Consider the following 16,131-nt stretch of genomic DNA (forward strand, 5'->3'; position numbering starts at 1 on the left):
CATCACACTCTGAATCTTGTGGTCTTGTCTTGTGTCTGGAAATGGGCCATTACTTGTTGGAAAGCCTCTATGTACTTGGTTGGATCCAGGGTTTCCCTCAGTTATGAAGCATCGTTATTGAACATTAGTCAGTTTCAAAAGACTTGATATGGCTTAAAAGTGATCACTCTTTCACTTCTGGCAAATGAAGCAAAGGAGGGAACATTTCTCAGTCATAGAGGAGACTCAGGCACTTGGGGGAAAGAGGACAAATTTCATGGAGCTTGGTGACTGAGAATTAATATTGAATTTAACGGATGAAATGGGTGCAGAGCAAAATGAGGGCTGAGCACATTTACATATGTAAGGCAAGACAAAAGATGCTTTGGTCACCAAGTACAGGGCCACCTCCTTTGGACAGCCTGTATATTATCATGAGAACAAGATCATATATAAGACAAAAAAATTAATAGACACCATAAACCAAATTACAAATAAAACATTATAGGAGATGAAAAAGCAGGGACACTTACTGGAGGATGTGTAGGGACACTCCAGCTGCAGGATAATAGAAAACTCAGCCATGCAAACAGCTGAGGGAAGAAATGTGCTTTAGGAAAAGAAGCAGCTGACAGAAAGGTCCTGGTATTGGCAAGCATGGCAGTGTCCAGCAGAAGGCAGCAGGAACAAGCACTTATGTGATTTTTACAAAGTTGACCACTGTGAGCAAAATCAGAGGAAGAAATTCAAATGAGTGGCTTTTTTAAAAATAAAAACAGTTTTGTTCCCTGAATCATTGAAGAAAATAAACCCATGCCCTTCCACATTCACAGTGCCTCTGCTATAGGTCAGACAGACAAAGAGAAGGACACACAATTTCACAGTATTTCAATCACAACCAAAATAAGCAATTTTGGAGGCAAAGAATATATCATCATCAGAGAGTCTCTGGAGAAAAGAATAATATGAATCCAGTCTAGAAGCCAGGCTAGACGTTAAAACGATGAGGAAGAAGGTGAAAGAGAAAGCAACGTGGGGTCTCTTCAGAGTTTACCAGAAGCACAGAGACTGTGGAAAGCTGATTCAGCTCTTAGAGAGAGCTGCAGAGTGATGAAGCTCTGCATCACACATCTGGGCCTTATCTTTCTTTCCATACTTAGAAAAATAGGAGAATTAATGTGGCACTGATGTCTGCTGAGCCTCAGGAAGGAAAAGGTCACTATCTCACTTTGGTTATCTTGATGTTGGATGCAGCTCTTGAACTGGACCTTGATCCACAGAAAACCACACCATTGTTCATAACAAACATGGTCAACATGCATTCGGGACTAGAGTTCTGCAGAACCAGATAGTGAGCATGGTTTTCTTTTGAAATCAGCTTTCACTATATAGTTCAGACTAGTCTTGAACTCATCATGGAGGGAAGGTCAATCTCAAACTTCAGAGTTTTCTGCCTGAGCCTCTGGGTTCTGGGGTTAGTAATCCTATACTACCATTGTTGAATGTGACACTAAATTCTGATAGGGAGGAACTATGACTGTTTAGCCCCTGTTAGTGTCATAGTGAGATTTTCCATCTGTAGCCTAATAATCCAAATAAAAAGTGCTCTTTCCTCACCAGGGTACTTTTGATTCATGTTTTGTCACAGCAGAAAACAAGCTAAATTGGTTAGTTTTCTAGTTGGCTTATTTACCTATGTAATGGTGCTGGGACTTAGACTGATTATCTCATATACATATTTAACATATGTTATCTTCACTCATCTTCAACACAGCCCAGGTAAGGATTTATTTATATGACTTTTTATAGATTCTAATAATAAAATATAGCAAAACAATTGATTTGGAGTTTTAATAATGCTATCTTTTGACCTAAGTACAGATTTCAATACTTAATTGATACAAGTCAAAAAAAAATGCTAGGACTTTGAGAAAATATGTGTATTTAAAGAAAAATAAAATCAGAGTTGGCATGTATACAATAGAAATATAAAAATGTAAGTAGCTAAAATTATTAGTCTTGAATGAAAATGCTTAGAGGTTGTTTACAGAGGTTTCTATAATTGACATCTTAGGAAATTTCTTTATTTTGAAAGGTTGAGACTAAATTTCATATTTGATAGTATAGGACTACTAACCCCAGAAACATAAAATCTATCAGATAAGATTCAACACCAGGTTCTCCTGCTTTGAATTTAAAATATACATGTTTCCACTTCACTATTTGATAGTGAATCTTAAGTATGTATATCTCAGGCAAGTCACACACCTGCACAGTAAAAGGAACATAGAAAAACGTTATGACTCCTGAAAGTGACCTGGATTATCTTTTTCATGAAATGGTTTTAAAATCCGAGACTTCATTCTCTATGAAAAAGACCAGTCTCTGTGATGGAAGGATCAAAGACACAGGAAGAGTACAGCTGCAGAGGTCAGAATGCTAACTAACACAGGTCCACTAGCTAACACACGGAGCTCCCAAAGCATGCTGTCATAGGCAATGGATGCCTCAGGAATATGGAACTTGGTCCTTAGAAATATTGAAGCAAGTCTATGGGAACATTTGGCTATGATCTTGGAAAACCCACATAAAATATTATTTATCCACATACATAGCAAAGCCATGGAACATTTGCCATGCACTAGGCTTTATGCTATAGGAAGGGTGAGAGAGATACATCAGTTAGGGTGACTATTCTGCAGAGTGATCAAAGAGATTGAAATTAGAGCTGCATTCTAAGGGTGAGGCACACATCTAGGGTTCTGAAATGTGAGCATGGAGTGAGGAAAGGGATTGGTCTTGTAGAAGGAGAGAAGTGGAGAATGGAGCCGTAGGTCAGCCTTGTCTGTGGGCTTCAGGACCAGGTTCTGTAAAGGACAATGGCAGGTAATGAATATTTTAAATGGGTTGATGAAATTAGATGTATAGTTTTCAAAAATTAACAAGCAATGAGCAAGCTCATAGCTATATGTGACAGATGGGATGATTCTAAAAGGTTTACCCAGTCATGGACTCCCCTGAGTTGGAATTTTAATTTGAGGAAGCTTGAAGTAGTGGGGAATTTCTTTTCCTAGTGGAGAATCATTAGAGTCCTAAGTAGAGAACTGAATCACATAATAAGAAGGACTGTGTATCCAAGCAGGCTCCCTCTTTTCATGGAGCATGGAGACACAGTATTGTTGGATTAGAGACCCGTTCTTACTCCCTATTTATCACTAATTACCTCTCCCAAAATGCCAACCTCCACTTACCATTAAATTCAGAACCACTCTTTATCTCCACAGTGAGAATTATATTTAGACAACACATTTGGTGTAAACATCTAAACTAGAGCAGGTATCAGATCCTTGAGAGTTGGTCTACCTGTCCCTTGTCTCCTATGACAATAGAAAACAGCACCGTACCATGTCCTGTTATTGCCTCTTTGGCATTGAGAGGAAGCAATGTTGCTTTGCGAATGGGCTGTGCTGGCCTGTGCTCAGTGCATGGTCAGGATTCCCAGCACCATGCTTTTCTGGTGCAACTTCCTTTCTAGGAGGATCTCTGTTAGGGCTTCCATCAGTGTCACGGTTTCATAATTGACTACCTACCTACCAGGCTCTTTGTCTTTGCCCCAACTCATTATTTTGTCCCATAATGGAGGGAACTTTTGCTTTTTGACACAATAGATTGTTCTTGTCTACCAATGCATTGACTGGGCACAGAACGGCTTTTGCCCTATTCTATCAATGGGGGTTAGTATCTTCAGGAAAATTTTTTTTTCTGGGTCACTGTAATACCCTTACATTCACCACATTGTTTGGTACCTTCAGCTGTGGAGTTCTCAGGACATACTTCAGAGGGAATGTCTCACCTTGGCATTGGGAAGCACTGTGGTAACTTAGAGAAGCAGGAACAGTGACTAGGCAACGATCCTCCCTGTACCTAGTCCCGTTACTCTCCTTCCGACTTCCACATGAGCAACCAGACTTGCTTGACATTAAATGAATTCTCCCAACCATTCGACATAGAGCTAGAATTGAGAGTGTACTTTTTGCTTTTGTTTCACAATCTGTCAAGGTACAAGATTGGGCAGCATCCAGTTCCTGTGAGCTGTAATGAAGTCTTAATTATACAAGTCAGAATAGGCACCTTGTGGTTGCCCAGACCCATTTTCTGCTAAGGATAACAGGCTGTAGCCGTGAACTTCTGCTTGCCAGGCACTGTGCTGAGTGCCTTGCAAACACAGGTTTCCATAGGCTTTGCTGAGGCTCAGGTTTCTTATCTTCCTATACAGACAGGGTTTCATCAAATTAGCAATTTATCCGATGACCACATTTGTCCACATTTGTCCTTCACTCCTTCAGAGGTTCTTCTTCTGAACAGCATCGATTAAATTTTCACCTAGTTCATCCATAACTACATGGGAAGTGTTGTCCCCATTTTATAGATGACAAAACCGAGTTCTAGAAAGGCCTAGGAATATGCTCAGGGAACTGAGCTAAAGAGAAGTGCATGAGCTGGACAACTGAACTCCTGAAGTTTTCTTAATGGAAAACTTCTGCTCTTAACTGTAAAATATAATTAAAAAAATATAATCCATAACTGCATAAACAGAGCACATAAGTGAATATTTTTTACATTTGGTGACAAGAGAAAGCCCGTGGTGCATAAGCATGAAGACCAGAGTTGAGATCCCTAGAGCCCACATTAAAAGCCAGTGGAGTGGTGGCTAAACTGTGATTCTGTCATTTGAAAGGTGGATCGGGGGTGGGTTAGGCATGTGCGCTAGCCAAATCAGGAGCTCGCTCCCACTCAGCCAGAACCCTGCTAGAAGTGTAGGAAGACGTCTGAGTTCAGTCTCTGACCTTCCCATACATGTACACACCACACACACGACCTCTCACACTCACTTCCACCCTCCCACATATGAACATGCACATATGTACATAGGCACAACATACACACACGTCAGAATAGTCACTTTGCAGCATCCGTTTCTCAGACCTTGAGCAAGACTGTGATAAGCCACTTGGAGTTTCTGATACTATTGAGGAGCACATGAGCTCCAATCCACAGCAGTCCGGGGTCCCCGCTTCACCTATGATGAACCACGGGAACTAGAGCATGCTCCACTTATAAATGCTGTGCACGTGTGTGTGCGTGTGTGTGTACATATATGTGTGTGCATGCGTGTATGTGCCTGTGTGCATATGTGTGTGTGTGTGTGAGTGTGTTCGAAGTGTCCAAAAGACAGACTGTTTTTCAAATTTGCCTTACCGTCAAAGCATATATTTATATTTTAATTTGAAAAGCACTGCACTCAAAAACACGCAACACCTCCAATGTTATTACCTATGGATACCAAACACTTAGGTACCTATCATGTGTTACTTTGTTTACTTGTATTAAAGGTTTAAAGAATTTTCCTGATGCTCTGGTATTTGTTGCACACTCATTTAATCCTTTAGGACTCCTATGAGATAGCAATTCTTGTGTATGGGTCACAATTTGGAAACTCATTACTTTGCCATTATAGGCAACTTGCTCTCACTTTGTCTAATAATGAAGATAATTGGAATTATCTTTGTACAGGGTGGTCCTCATAATGATGCACCTTGGTTAAGTCTGGAACTACCCTTTGTACAAATGTTTTGACGTGAAACCATTGGATAAATAGTTCATCCTTTAGGGTCTCAGTTTATTTTGACAACGCATCATCCATATGCATAGATAATTTGAGGACAGGAAAATGTTTATATTAACATATGAGACTTAATAAGCCCTCAACTAAGAAGGTCCATGGGCACATATTATGAGATGCATTTGTTTTATTTTTACAATTAATTGTGTGTGTGTGTGTGTGTGTGTGTGTGTCTGTGTGTGTGTGTGTGTGTGTGTGTGTGTAAGAAGACACATGTACCACAGTATATACATGGATGTTAGAAAACAACCATGTAGAGCTCATTTTTCTCTTTCCATCTATATGTGGGTTTTGAGCATTGAACTTAGGTGACCTGGCTTATACAGCAAGAACCTTTACCCACCAAGTATATATCCATCTTTATATCTGAGCTATATTTTATATATAGCTCGCGTGACTTGATTGTTTTACTGCATATTGTTTCTTATTGTCAGACTCAGCTACAATTCTCCCATATGATACTTAGTATTTATGAATATATTTTCCTTTATGTACTGAAGACTGGTAAAGCTCTCTAAAATGTTTACGAATAGCTAAGAAAGAAATTGTTTTCAGTCCCTCCTCTGCTGCATTCTAGTCAATAAAGTTTAGATTTATACTTTCATCCAGATTCCTATCTCTAGATGGTATCTTTCTGAGAAAAAAAACCTGACATTAGGAGTTTGTTTTCAGGGAGATTAGCCCACATATTTTATCACATGAAGCTTCAATAAATATTATAAAAACTTTTGAAAAAATACTCAATAATATAGTGGCTCACATTCATAGTTTATATAAATTTGGGTAAATTAAGAATACATGTTAGAGAGGGATGGGAAAAATACATATTAGGAATACATTATAGGCTCTAGAAAACAATATAATCAACCTTTCTCAACAAGTGATACTGCATAAATTGAACACATCCAAACTACCTGCAAAGATATGCAAAGGAAGATATTTAAAACTGAAAGCAATGTTTAAACTTTGTCATACCGGTGGACCCATAGGTGGCTCCATACTGTTGTATACAAGATATTTTAAGGACTTTTTATAGAGACATTTAAAGTATGTCACAATTTGAAACAATTAAGGAGTCACTTTTTGTGTGATGTCTCTACACTCACCTCCTCCCTCCTTCTAGCTTCATTGTCTCTACTCCACTTCAGTGGCTTCCAACAGGCCTGCCTAACAAAAAACATCCAAGTTAAATCCCCTGCTATTGCTTTGCCTGTCCCCGAGGGCATGCACAGCTGCCCTGAGCTAGCTGTGTGCTGTTCTCCAGCTCCATTGTCTGGCTACTAATCCTCCAGCATCCAACAGGCAAATACACAAGATACATGGAGGCCTGCTACAGCAAGAATATCCAGTCCAAGGCTGCCCACTAGAGTACTGTTTCATGGGGAATATCTATATCATGCTCCCTTCCTGATACCTGCTACATCAGGAACATCAGGGGACAACCAGGTAAAGACCAGCATAACAACACAAACAAGAACCAAGAAACATTCAGAGCAAAGCTATCTCACTATATCAAGCCATGAATATTCTAACACAAATGAAGCACAAGAAAATGACTTCAAATATAATCTTATAAAGATTATAGATGCCTTTAAAGAGGAAATGAGTAAATACCCAAAGAAATACAGAAAAATATAATTAGAAAGGTAAGGTAGAGACCTTTAAAGAGGAAACTAATAAATTCCTTAAAGAAATGCAGAAAATACAATTAAACAGGTTAAGAAAATGAATAAAACTTTTGAAGACCACCTGAAAATGAAAATAGAAGCAATAAACAAGCCACATTCTGAGAGAGTCCTGGAGATAGAAAGCCTAGGAAAGAGAACAGCAACAACATATGCAATCATCACCAACAGAACACAAAAGATGGGAGAGAGAATCTCAGGTATAGAAGAATATGGTAGAAGAAAATGTTATATCTAAGAAATTCCTGAAACATCCAGGGAATCTGGGATACTATGAAAAGACCTAACATAAAAATAATAGGCCTAGAAAGTGAGAAACCTAGCTCCAAGGACCAACAAAATATTTTCAACAAAATCATAGAAGAAAATTTCCCCTTTCTAAGAGAGGGATGCCCATAAACATACAACATGTGTATAAAACACTAATTAGACAGAATGAGAAAAAAAAATCCACCACAGAATAAGCAAAACACTAAATGTAAAGAATAAAGAAAAAATATAAAAAGCTTCAAGGGAAAAAGGCCACATAAAATACAAAGGCAGACTTATCAGAATTACACCTAACTTCTCAAGAGAGACTCCAAAAGTTAGAAGGGTCTAGAAAGATATCTTATACTTCTAAGAAACCACAGATAGAACTGAGTTTTCTTTACTCAGCAAAGATTTCAATCATAATAAACAGAGAAAACAAGATATTTTAAAACAAAACAAAATTAAACAATATCTATCCATAAATCGAACCCTATAGATAATATTAGAAGGAATACCCCAATACAAGAAGGTTAATGACACACAAGGAAACACAGAAAATAATTTCACACCAGCAGAAACAAAATAAGGGAAACATACACACACCATCACCACCACCACCATCACCATCAATTAACAATCATTAGTCATTAATATCTTTCAATATCAATGGACTCAATTTCTCAATAAGAAGACACAGACTAAGTGAAAACAGGGTCCATCATTCCACCACATATAAGAAGCACACCTCATCAACAAAAATAAACATTACCTTGGGGTAAAGAGCTGAGTTAAGATTTTTTAAGCAAAGAGACCAGAAAAACAAGCTGAAATGGTTATTCTAATAGATAATAAAATAGACTTTAAATAAAAATTCATTAAAAAAGATATGGAAAGATATCTCATATCTGTCAAAGAAAAAAATCCACAAAGATGACATCCCAATTCTGGACATATATACCCCAAATGCAAAGACACCCACATTCATAAAATAAACATTATTCTAGCATAAGTTGCATGTTGAATCCCACAGCCTTATAGTGGAAGATGTCAACACTACACTCTCACCAGTGGACAGGTCATCAAGACAGAAACTAAACAGAGAAATAATGAAACAGAGGTTATAGATCAAATGGACCTAACAGATATCTTCAGAACCTTTCACCCAAACACAAAAGAATTCATCTTCTTCTTAGCAGCACCTCACGGAACCTTCTCAAAAACTGACCATTTAGTTGGTCACATGGCAAAACTTAACAGATTTACAAAAGAAGAAGAAGAAGAAAAAAAAAATTAAGAATTCCTTGTATCTTATCATACAATGATGGATTAAAGCTGGACTTCAACAGAAAGAGAAACAACAGAAAGACTACATACTTACAGAAACAGAGCATTTTACTCAGTGATCACTGGGTCAGGGAAGAAATAAGAAAACTAAAGACTTTCTAGAATTCGATAAAAATAAAGACATGCCATACTCAAACTTAGGGGACACAATGAAAGCACCACTTAAAGGGAAGTCCAAGGCACTAAATGCCTTCACAAAGAAATTACAAGAGTCTCATACTAGCAATTCAAAAAACACCCAAAAGCTCTATATTAAAAGAGAAGTAAACATGCCCAAGAGGCATAGACAGCAGGGAATAAATTCATGGCTGAAATCAATAAATTAGAAACAAAGAGAATAATACGAAGAATCAACAAAACCAATATCTGGTTCTTTGAGAAAAATCACAAGTTAGAAAACCCTTTAGTCATTCTAACTAAAAGGCAGAGAGACTATCCAAATAAACAGAATCAAAAAATGTAAAGGGAGACATAGCAACAGACAATGGGGAAATTTAAAGATTCATTATGTCTTTTTATAAAACATATACTCAATGAGGCGTCTGAGTGAAAAGTGTAGCACCATAGCTTCTGTGTTGTCCTAGGAAAGTCTGGTACATACCCTGGCAGCTGTGGGAATTGTGACTATCATGTGATCTTCCCCTTAGATACTGCTAGATTTCGGCTTCAGGTTGATGGGAAAGGAACATCAAAAACGACACATGCAGTGCTCCTGGAGATAATTAAGGAAGAAGGCCTCCTGGCACCTTACCAATGATGGTTTCCGGTTATTTCCTGTCTCTGCTGCTCCAATTTTGTCTATTTTTACTTGTTTAATTGCCTCAAAGCAGTGTAGGTCAGAGGTCAACACTCTTCTACAGGAAGATCTGGTGGTTGGATGTGTAGTTGGAGTGGTTAACTAGTAGTTAGTAGTTGCTAACTACTCCACTCTGGGTGGTAAACTCCAGACTAAAGCTGCAAGGGGCAAAATTCCAGAAGGAAGACGTTATACCAACTAACTACAAAGGCACTATCAATGCCTCTCACCAGATTATTAGAGATGAAGGGATCTTGGCTATGTGAAATGACACCTTTTCCTTTATGTTGTTGGTCTTCAACCCTGCCATCCAATTCATGTTCTATGAAGGCTTAACATGGTAGCTATTAAATAATCAGATGAAACTCTCTTCTCTGGATGTGCTCATCATTGTTGCAATAACCAAAGTAATTGTCATCACAGTCACCTATCCCATGACAGTCAATTTGGAGGTTTGGACATCATAGACTACACCCAGATAACAGGACACTGAGGAGTTTCAGAACATTCTCTCTCTTCTTTATCAACGAGTCAAGCGTTTTGGAATAATGGGACTCTACAAAGGCCTCAAAGCTAAGCTGCTCCAGACAGTGCTCACAGCTGCCCTCCTGTGTCTTGAGTATGAGAAGCTGTCAGCTGCTACTTGCACTATAACGCGACTGAAGAGCACACACAAGCACTGAGATTCACCTATAAGACAGTGTCAAGATGCACACACACAAAAGCATACACACCACAAAATTAGAAAATTTAAAATGAATGGTATTCTGGATAGATTCCAATTTTCAAAGTTAAATCAAGGTCAGGCAAACAATTCAAATAGTTCTATAACCCCCAAAGAAAATAGAAACAGCCATTAAAAGTCTCTCAACAACACAACAACAGAGCCCAGGGCTAGATAGCTTCAGAATTCTACCAGACTGTCAAAGAAAAGCTAATACCAATACTTCTCAATCTATTCTACTAAATAGAGACAGAAGGAATATTGCCAAACTCATTCTATGAGGCATGATCCCCCTGATACCTAAACCATACATAGAAAAATTAGACCAATTCTTCTTATGAACACTGATGCAAAAATTCTCAATAAAATACTCGCAAACCAAACCTAGAGCACATCAGAGATATCATCCATCAAGATCAAGTAGACTTCATCCCAGATACGCATGGGTGGTTTAATATATGACAATCCCTCAATATAATCCAACATATAAACAAACTTGAAAAATTAAAAAAAATGTTCATCTTATTAGATGCTGAAAAGCCCTTTGACAAAAATATAGCATCTTTCCATGTTAAAACACTTGGAGAGATTAGGGACACAAGGCACATACCTAAACATAATAAAATCAATATTGATCAATACTATAGCTAACATCAATGTAAATGGAGAGACACTTCAAACAATTCCACTAAATTCCAGGACAAAATAAGGCTGCTCACTCTCTCCTTATCTATTCAATATAGTGCTTGAAGTTCTATCTAGAGCAATAAGACAACTAATGTAGATAAAAGGACACAAATTGGAAAGGAAAAAGTGAACATATTGCTATTTGCAGATGATAAGATAGTATATATAAGTGACTCTAAAATCAGAGCACTTGTATCTGAGAAACAACATCAGAAAAATAACTGGATACAAAAAACCACAAACAAACAAAAAAACCAATCAATCAACAACAAAACCAAAAACAAAACTTAAAAAAATAAGCATATCTCTTTGCTATAAATAATAAACAAAATTAGAGAAGCAAGACCTTTTATGATACCTACAAAAATGTAAACTACTTTGGTATAACTAATGAAGCAAGGTTTCATTCTTGCCTGTGTGACAAGAACTTTAAGTCTATGAATCAAGAATTTGAGGAAGGGATCAGAAGAGGAAAAGATCTTCTATGCTCACGGATCAATGGGATTAACAGTGAAAATTGCCATCTTACCAAAAGCAATCTACAAATTCAATGCTGTTTCCATAAGAATTCCAACACAATTCTTTATAGGGCTTGAAAGAGCAATTCTCATTTTCATATGCAGAACAAAATACCCAGGATAGCTAAAATAATTCTATTCAATAAAAGAACTTCTGGGCTTATTATCATCTCTAATTTCAAGTTATATTACACAGGAGTAGTAATAAAAACTGCATGCTATTAGTATAGAAACAGACAGGTTCACTGATGCAATCACATTGAAGACCAGGAAATACCCAAACACACATGTAGACACTTGGTATTTGACAAAGAAGTCAAAACCATTAAATGGAATAAAAAAATGTATCTTCAACAAATGGTGCTAGGCAACTGAATATCTGCACATAGAAAAGTGCAAATAAAATCATATCTATCATTCTGCATAAATCTCAAGTCCAAGTGGATGAAAGACCTATCTTGGGCTCATTGGCATAGGAGACAAATTCCTGAGCAGAACACCAATATCTCAGGCTTTAATAACAGCAATGAATAAATGCAACCTCATGACACTAAAAAGTATTAGCAAGGCTAAGAATAGTGTCAATAGGACAAAACAACAACCTATAGAATGGGAAAGGATCTTCACCAACCCTATATCAGACAGAGGGATAATATCAAAAATATATAAAAAACTCAAAAATTGCACACCAACAAACCAAATAATCCAATTAAAAATGGGGTACAGATCTAAATAAAAAATTCTCAACAGAGGCGTCTCTAATGGGCCAGAAGCACTCAAAGAAGCATTCAACATTCTTAGTCATTAGGGAAATGCAAATCAAAAAGACACTGAGATTTCATTACTAAGATCAGAAACTCAAGTGACAGCATCTGCTAGTGAGGATGTGGAGCAAGGGGAACACTCCTCCATTTCTGGTAGGAGTGCAAATTAGTACAACCACTTTTGAAGTCAATTTAGTGGTTTCTCAGAAAATTTGGAATAGTTCTACTCCCAAAAGATGCCCCACTATACAACAAGAACACTTGTTCAACTATGTTCATAGCAGCTTTATTCATAATAGCCAGAAACTGGAAACAACATAGGTGTACCTCTGTGGCAAGAACCTTCCCCTAATGAAATAAGATTTGAAGGGACCAACCACTTAGCGAGGAGTAGGCAGGACTTCCAGGTTGGAAAGAAGAGGAGAGGCAGAAAAAGAGAGTGGCTTTTGGATGGAAAAGACAACATGTAGGTAGGGGAGGCTCCCAGTTCAGGTGGCAGATCCGTTGGGACCCAGTTGACTGGTGGATTTCTAAATGAAGTATTATTAGAGGACAATTTGTCTTATCTAGGTGGTCAGTTTATATCATTATCATTTGGCTCTGAGTTCATTGTGTGGACTTTTGTAGGGTGACAATTTACTGATGCAAATCTGACTGATAAATTACAATCCTCAAGAGTTTTGATTTTTTTTTTGGGGGGGTTACTGGAAATTGTGACAATAACCCCAAGGGGTAGATGCTGGGAAGAGAAGCAGGGATCTGCAAGAGGGCGTCTGCTGTATGGGGCTATCCATGGAGGCAGAGAGACCTCTGGAGACAAAGAGTAACAGAAGTTAGCATGGCATATATATCTCTATATCTATCTGCTACATATCTTGATTGAAGAATGGGTAAAAAAAATAAAAAAAAAGTGGTACATCTAATTTAGCTATTCAAAACAAAGACATCATCAAATTTGCAGGCAAATAGATAGAACTAAAAATATCTTCCTGAGTGAGGCAACTCAAACTCAGAAAGACATGCATGATATGTACTCACTTATATGTGGACATTAAGTGCAAGATAACAATGCACTTAATCTACAGACCCAAAGAAACTAAGTAATAAGGAGGACTCAAGAAGCAATAAGTGAATGTCACCTCACCTCTTGGAGAAGTAGAAACAAATAGTCACCAGAGGTAGATGGAAGGACCTGAGTGGGAGAAAGTGTATGAAGGGGAGCCAGGTTTGGGATCAGGCGTGGGTAAAGTCTGTGTGGGAGGGAGCTAGGAGCTAGAAAAGAAATCAATTCTAGGCATCTTTGGGAGTAACTGGAGATCTAGGACAAGGGAGGCTCTGGGGAGTGTGTGAAGGTGACGTTACTAAAGTGGTCACCTTCCGTAGCCAGGTGGGACACACCTGTAGTAGTGCAGAGAGGACACACCTCCTCTAGGGAGGGGAGGGAGGGAGATATCAGCCCACCTACAAAACCTTCAACCCAAAATTTGTACTGCCTACAAGATTCATGGGGGTAAATGTCTAGCAGAAATCGAGGGAATGGCCATCCAAAGACTGGCCCAACTTGAAACACATTCCAGATAAGATAGGCAGTCCCTGAAACTATTAATGATACTCTGCTATGCTTACAGATAGGAGCCTAGCATAATTGTTTTCTAAGTGGCTTCAGCCAGCAGTGGATGGAAACAGATTCAGAGACCCACAGCCAAACATCAGGCAGTGTTCAGAGAGTCTTGTATAAGAGTGGGGATTATAATTGAGCAAGCCACAGGGGTCAAGGACACCACAGGAAGACTTACAGAATCAACTAACCTGGGCCTATGGGACCCCACAGAGACTGAACCAACAAACAAAGAACATGCAGGGATTGTACCTACCCCCCCAATACACACATATTTATGGCAGATCTGTATCTTGGTCTTCACATGGTTTCTTAACAATAGGAGCAGAGGCTCTCTCTAATTCAATTGCCTGTGGTTGGATCCCCTCCCCAACAGGACTGCCTGGTTGGGCCTCAGTGGGAAAGGATGTGTTTAGACCTACTGCAACTGCATGTCCCAGGGTAGGGTAGTATCCAAGGAGGTGCTTCTCCTTCTTTGAGAAAAAGGGCAAGGGCTAATATGAGGATGAGTTTGTAAGGGTAGGGCTGAGAGAACAGGAAGTATGGGTAGGTGTAAACTGAATAAGTAAGAGGTAAGTAAGTAGGTACATGAATAAATGGATAGAAAGAGAGTAGATAGATAGATTGTTAGAGAGATAGATAGATTGATAATAGAAAAGAAATAACTCTTCTTCTATTGTATTTGTCTTAATAGTCATAAATTGAGGTCCATTTCTTCCCCGAAGGTGAATTTCATTATTACCCAAATAAATAGATTTCTGAGATGTCCTCTGACATTTTCCTTAATAATATCATTTTAATTATAAATATAGCACATTTTATCAGTCATGGAATGCCTTCTATATACAGCATGTTTAAACTGATGACAAAAACTATCATCTCTTGTACATGAAATTGTATTAAAACACAGGGTCATCTTTTAATCATTTAGTATCAACAGTCACTTTTGTCCTATGCCCTCATTGCTGAGTAGGTATGATAGAAATACTACAGCCTGACAAGCCAAAGATCTTGCTATTAGGACCTTATAAGAAGGTCTTTCAATCTCCACTTAATGGTAAATGGCTCAAGAATTTTATGTTGATATTGAATTTCCACATAAATATTAGAATTAAAAGAGAGTCTCATGTATTTTGCCCCTATTTAGGCTTGGTGCTTATGAATGGGAAGATCAGAAGGAAATAAATGTTGTGCTCCTATAGGTAGTTTTGAAAATAGATATTAATGTTGTGGTAATGGGACTAGCATATTCCTCTTCGATAGGACACAAACTGCAGTGTAAACACTGAGCAAAGGGCCACTGGTTTGTAAACAGTCACTCTTTATGATCTGGGGATTTCAGTTATGGATGGTGGAAACTGTGAGGCTTCCCAAGTATCTATCAACATCACAACATATTTAATACCAGGGGGCAATTGTGGTTCTCATTTACAAAGAGAACATAGAATCTACATGTTACCTGTATGATGCTCTTCAATCCATGCTTGCAAGTACATGAAGAGCAGGAGCCCTGCTGTCCCAAACAGCAGGACAGAAAAGAAGACTTGTTTGGCTTTCATGACCACTTTAGATGGCTGTGTTTCTCTTCATGTCTGAATCGAAAGACTATGAAGTCGATTTCTCCATGGAGTCTCAATGTTTTCTTGATAGCTTGGGGCTCATTCCACAGAGTAACCTAAAATTAAAAAAAAATTCTATATCTTAATGGCTAATGAGATCTTTGTTCGATTATGAAAAAATGCATATGGACAACAGTGAAATTTCAAGTACGTGGTAAAGTACAGAAAAAGGAAATCTCTGATAAATCCTTCCAGAAAAGAACTGGGTGTGTTATCCATGGAATACTGTACATTCTTACCCTGCCCATAATGAAGCACAGGGTAACATTTAATCAGGTGAAGTTTTGGCTGGATTTAAGCTATTTCATGTTTAAACAGTCAATTGAAAGTTTGAGTTTCATTACTATAATGGGAGAAAAAAGAAAAAAAATAGAATGAATTGGAAAAAAAAGAGGAAGAAAGGCTGGGACATGCTTGAAGAATCTGGAGAAACCTTTCATGCCTTTAGCATCATCCAAGGGT

General features: G+C 38.1%; 1 protein-coding gene and 1 pseudogene across 2 annotated transcripts in view; one reads left to right on the plus strand and one right to left on the minus strand.

The window, feature by feature from the left end:
- Positions 1 to 15,609, minus strand: part of CHST9 (carbohydrate sulfotransferase 9) — a gene marked incomplete at both ends in the record, with an annotated part of 228,807 nt that extends 213,198 nt beyond the window's left edge. The window contains one exon of the mRNA XM_080919757.1: positions 15,510 to 15,609. Coding sequence (XP_080775883.1) covers positions 15,510 to 15,609 — 100 coding nt within the window. The remainder of the gene's footprint in view (positions 1 to 15,509) is intronic.
- On the plus strand, positions 9,093 to 10,422 carry LOC308423511 (peroxisomal membrane protein PMP34-like; annotated as a pseudogene). The gene is made up of 2 exons: positions 9,093 to 9,206; positions 9,856 to 10,422. The product of its transcript is annotated as a peroxisomal membrane protein PMP34-like (transcript).
- Positions 15,610 to 16,131: the final 522 nt, after the last annotated feature.

Source organism: Micromys minutus (genome assembly GCF_963924665.1).
Source record: "Micromys minutus genome assembly, chromosome: 8".
Lineage (NCBI taxonomy): Eukaryota > Metazoa > Chordata > Mammalia > Rodentia > Muridae > Micromys > Micromys minutus.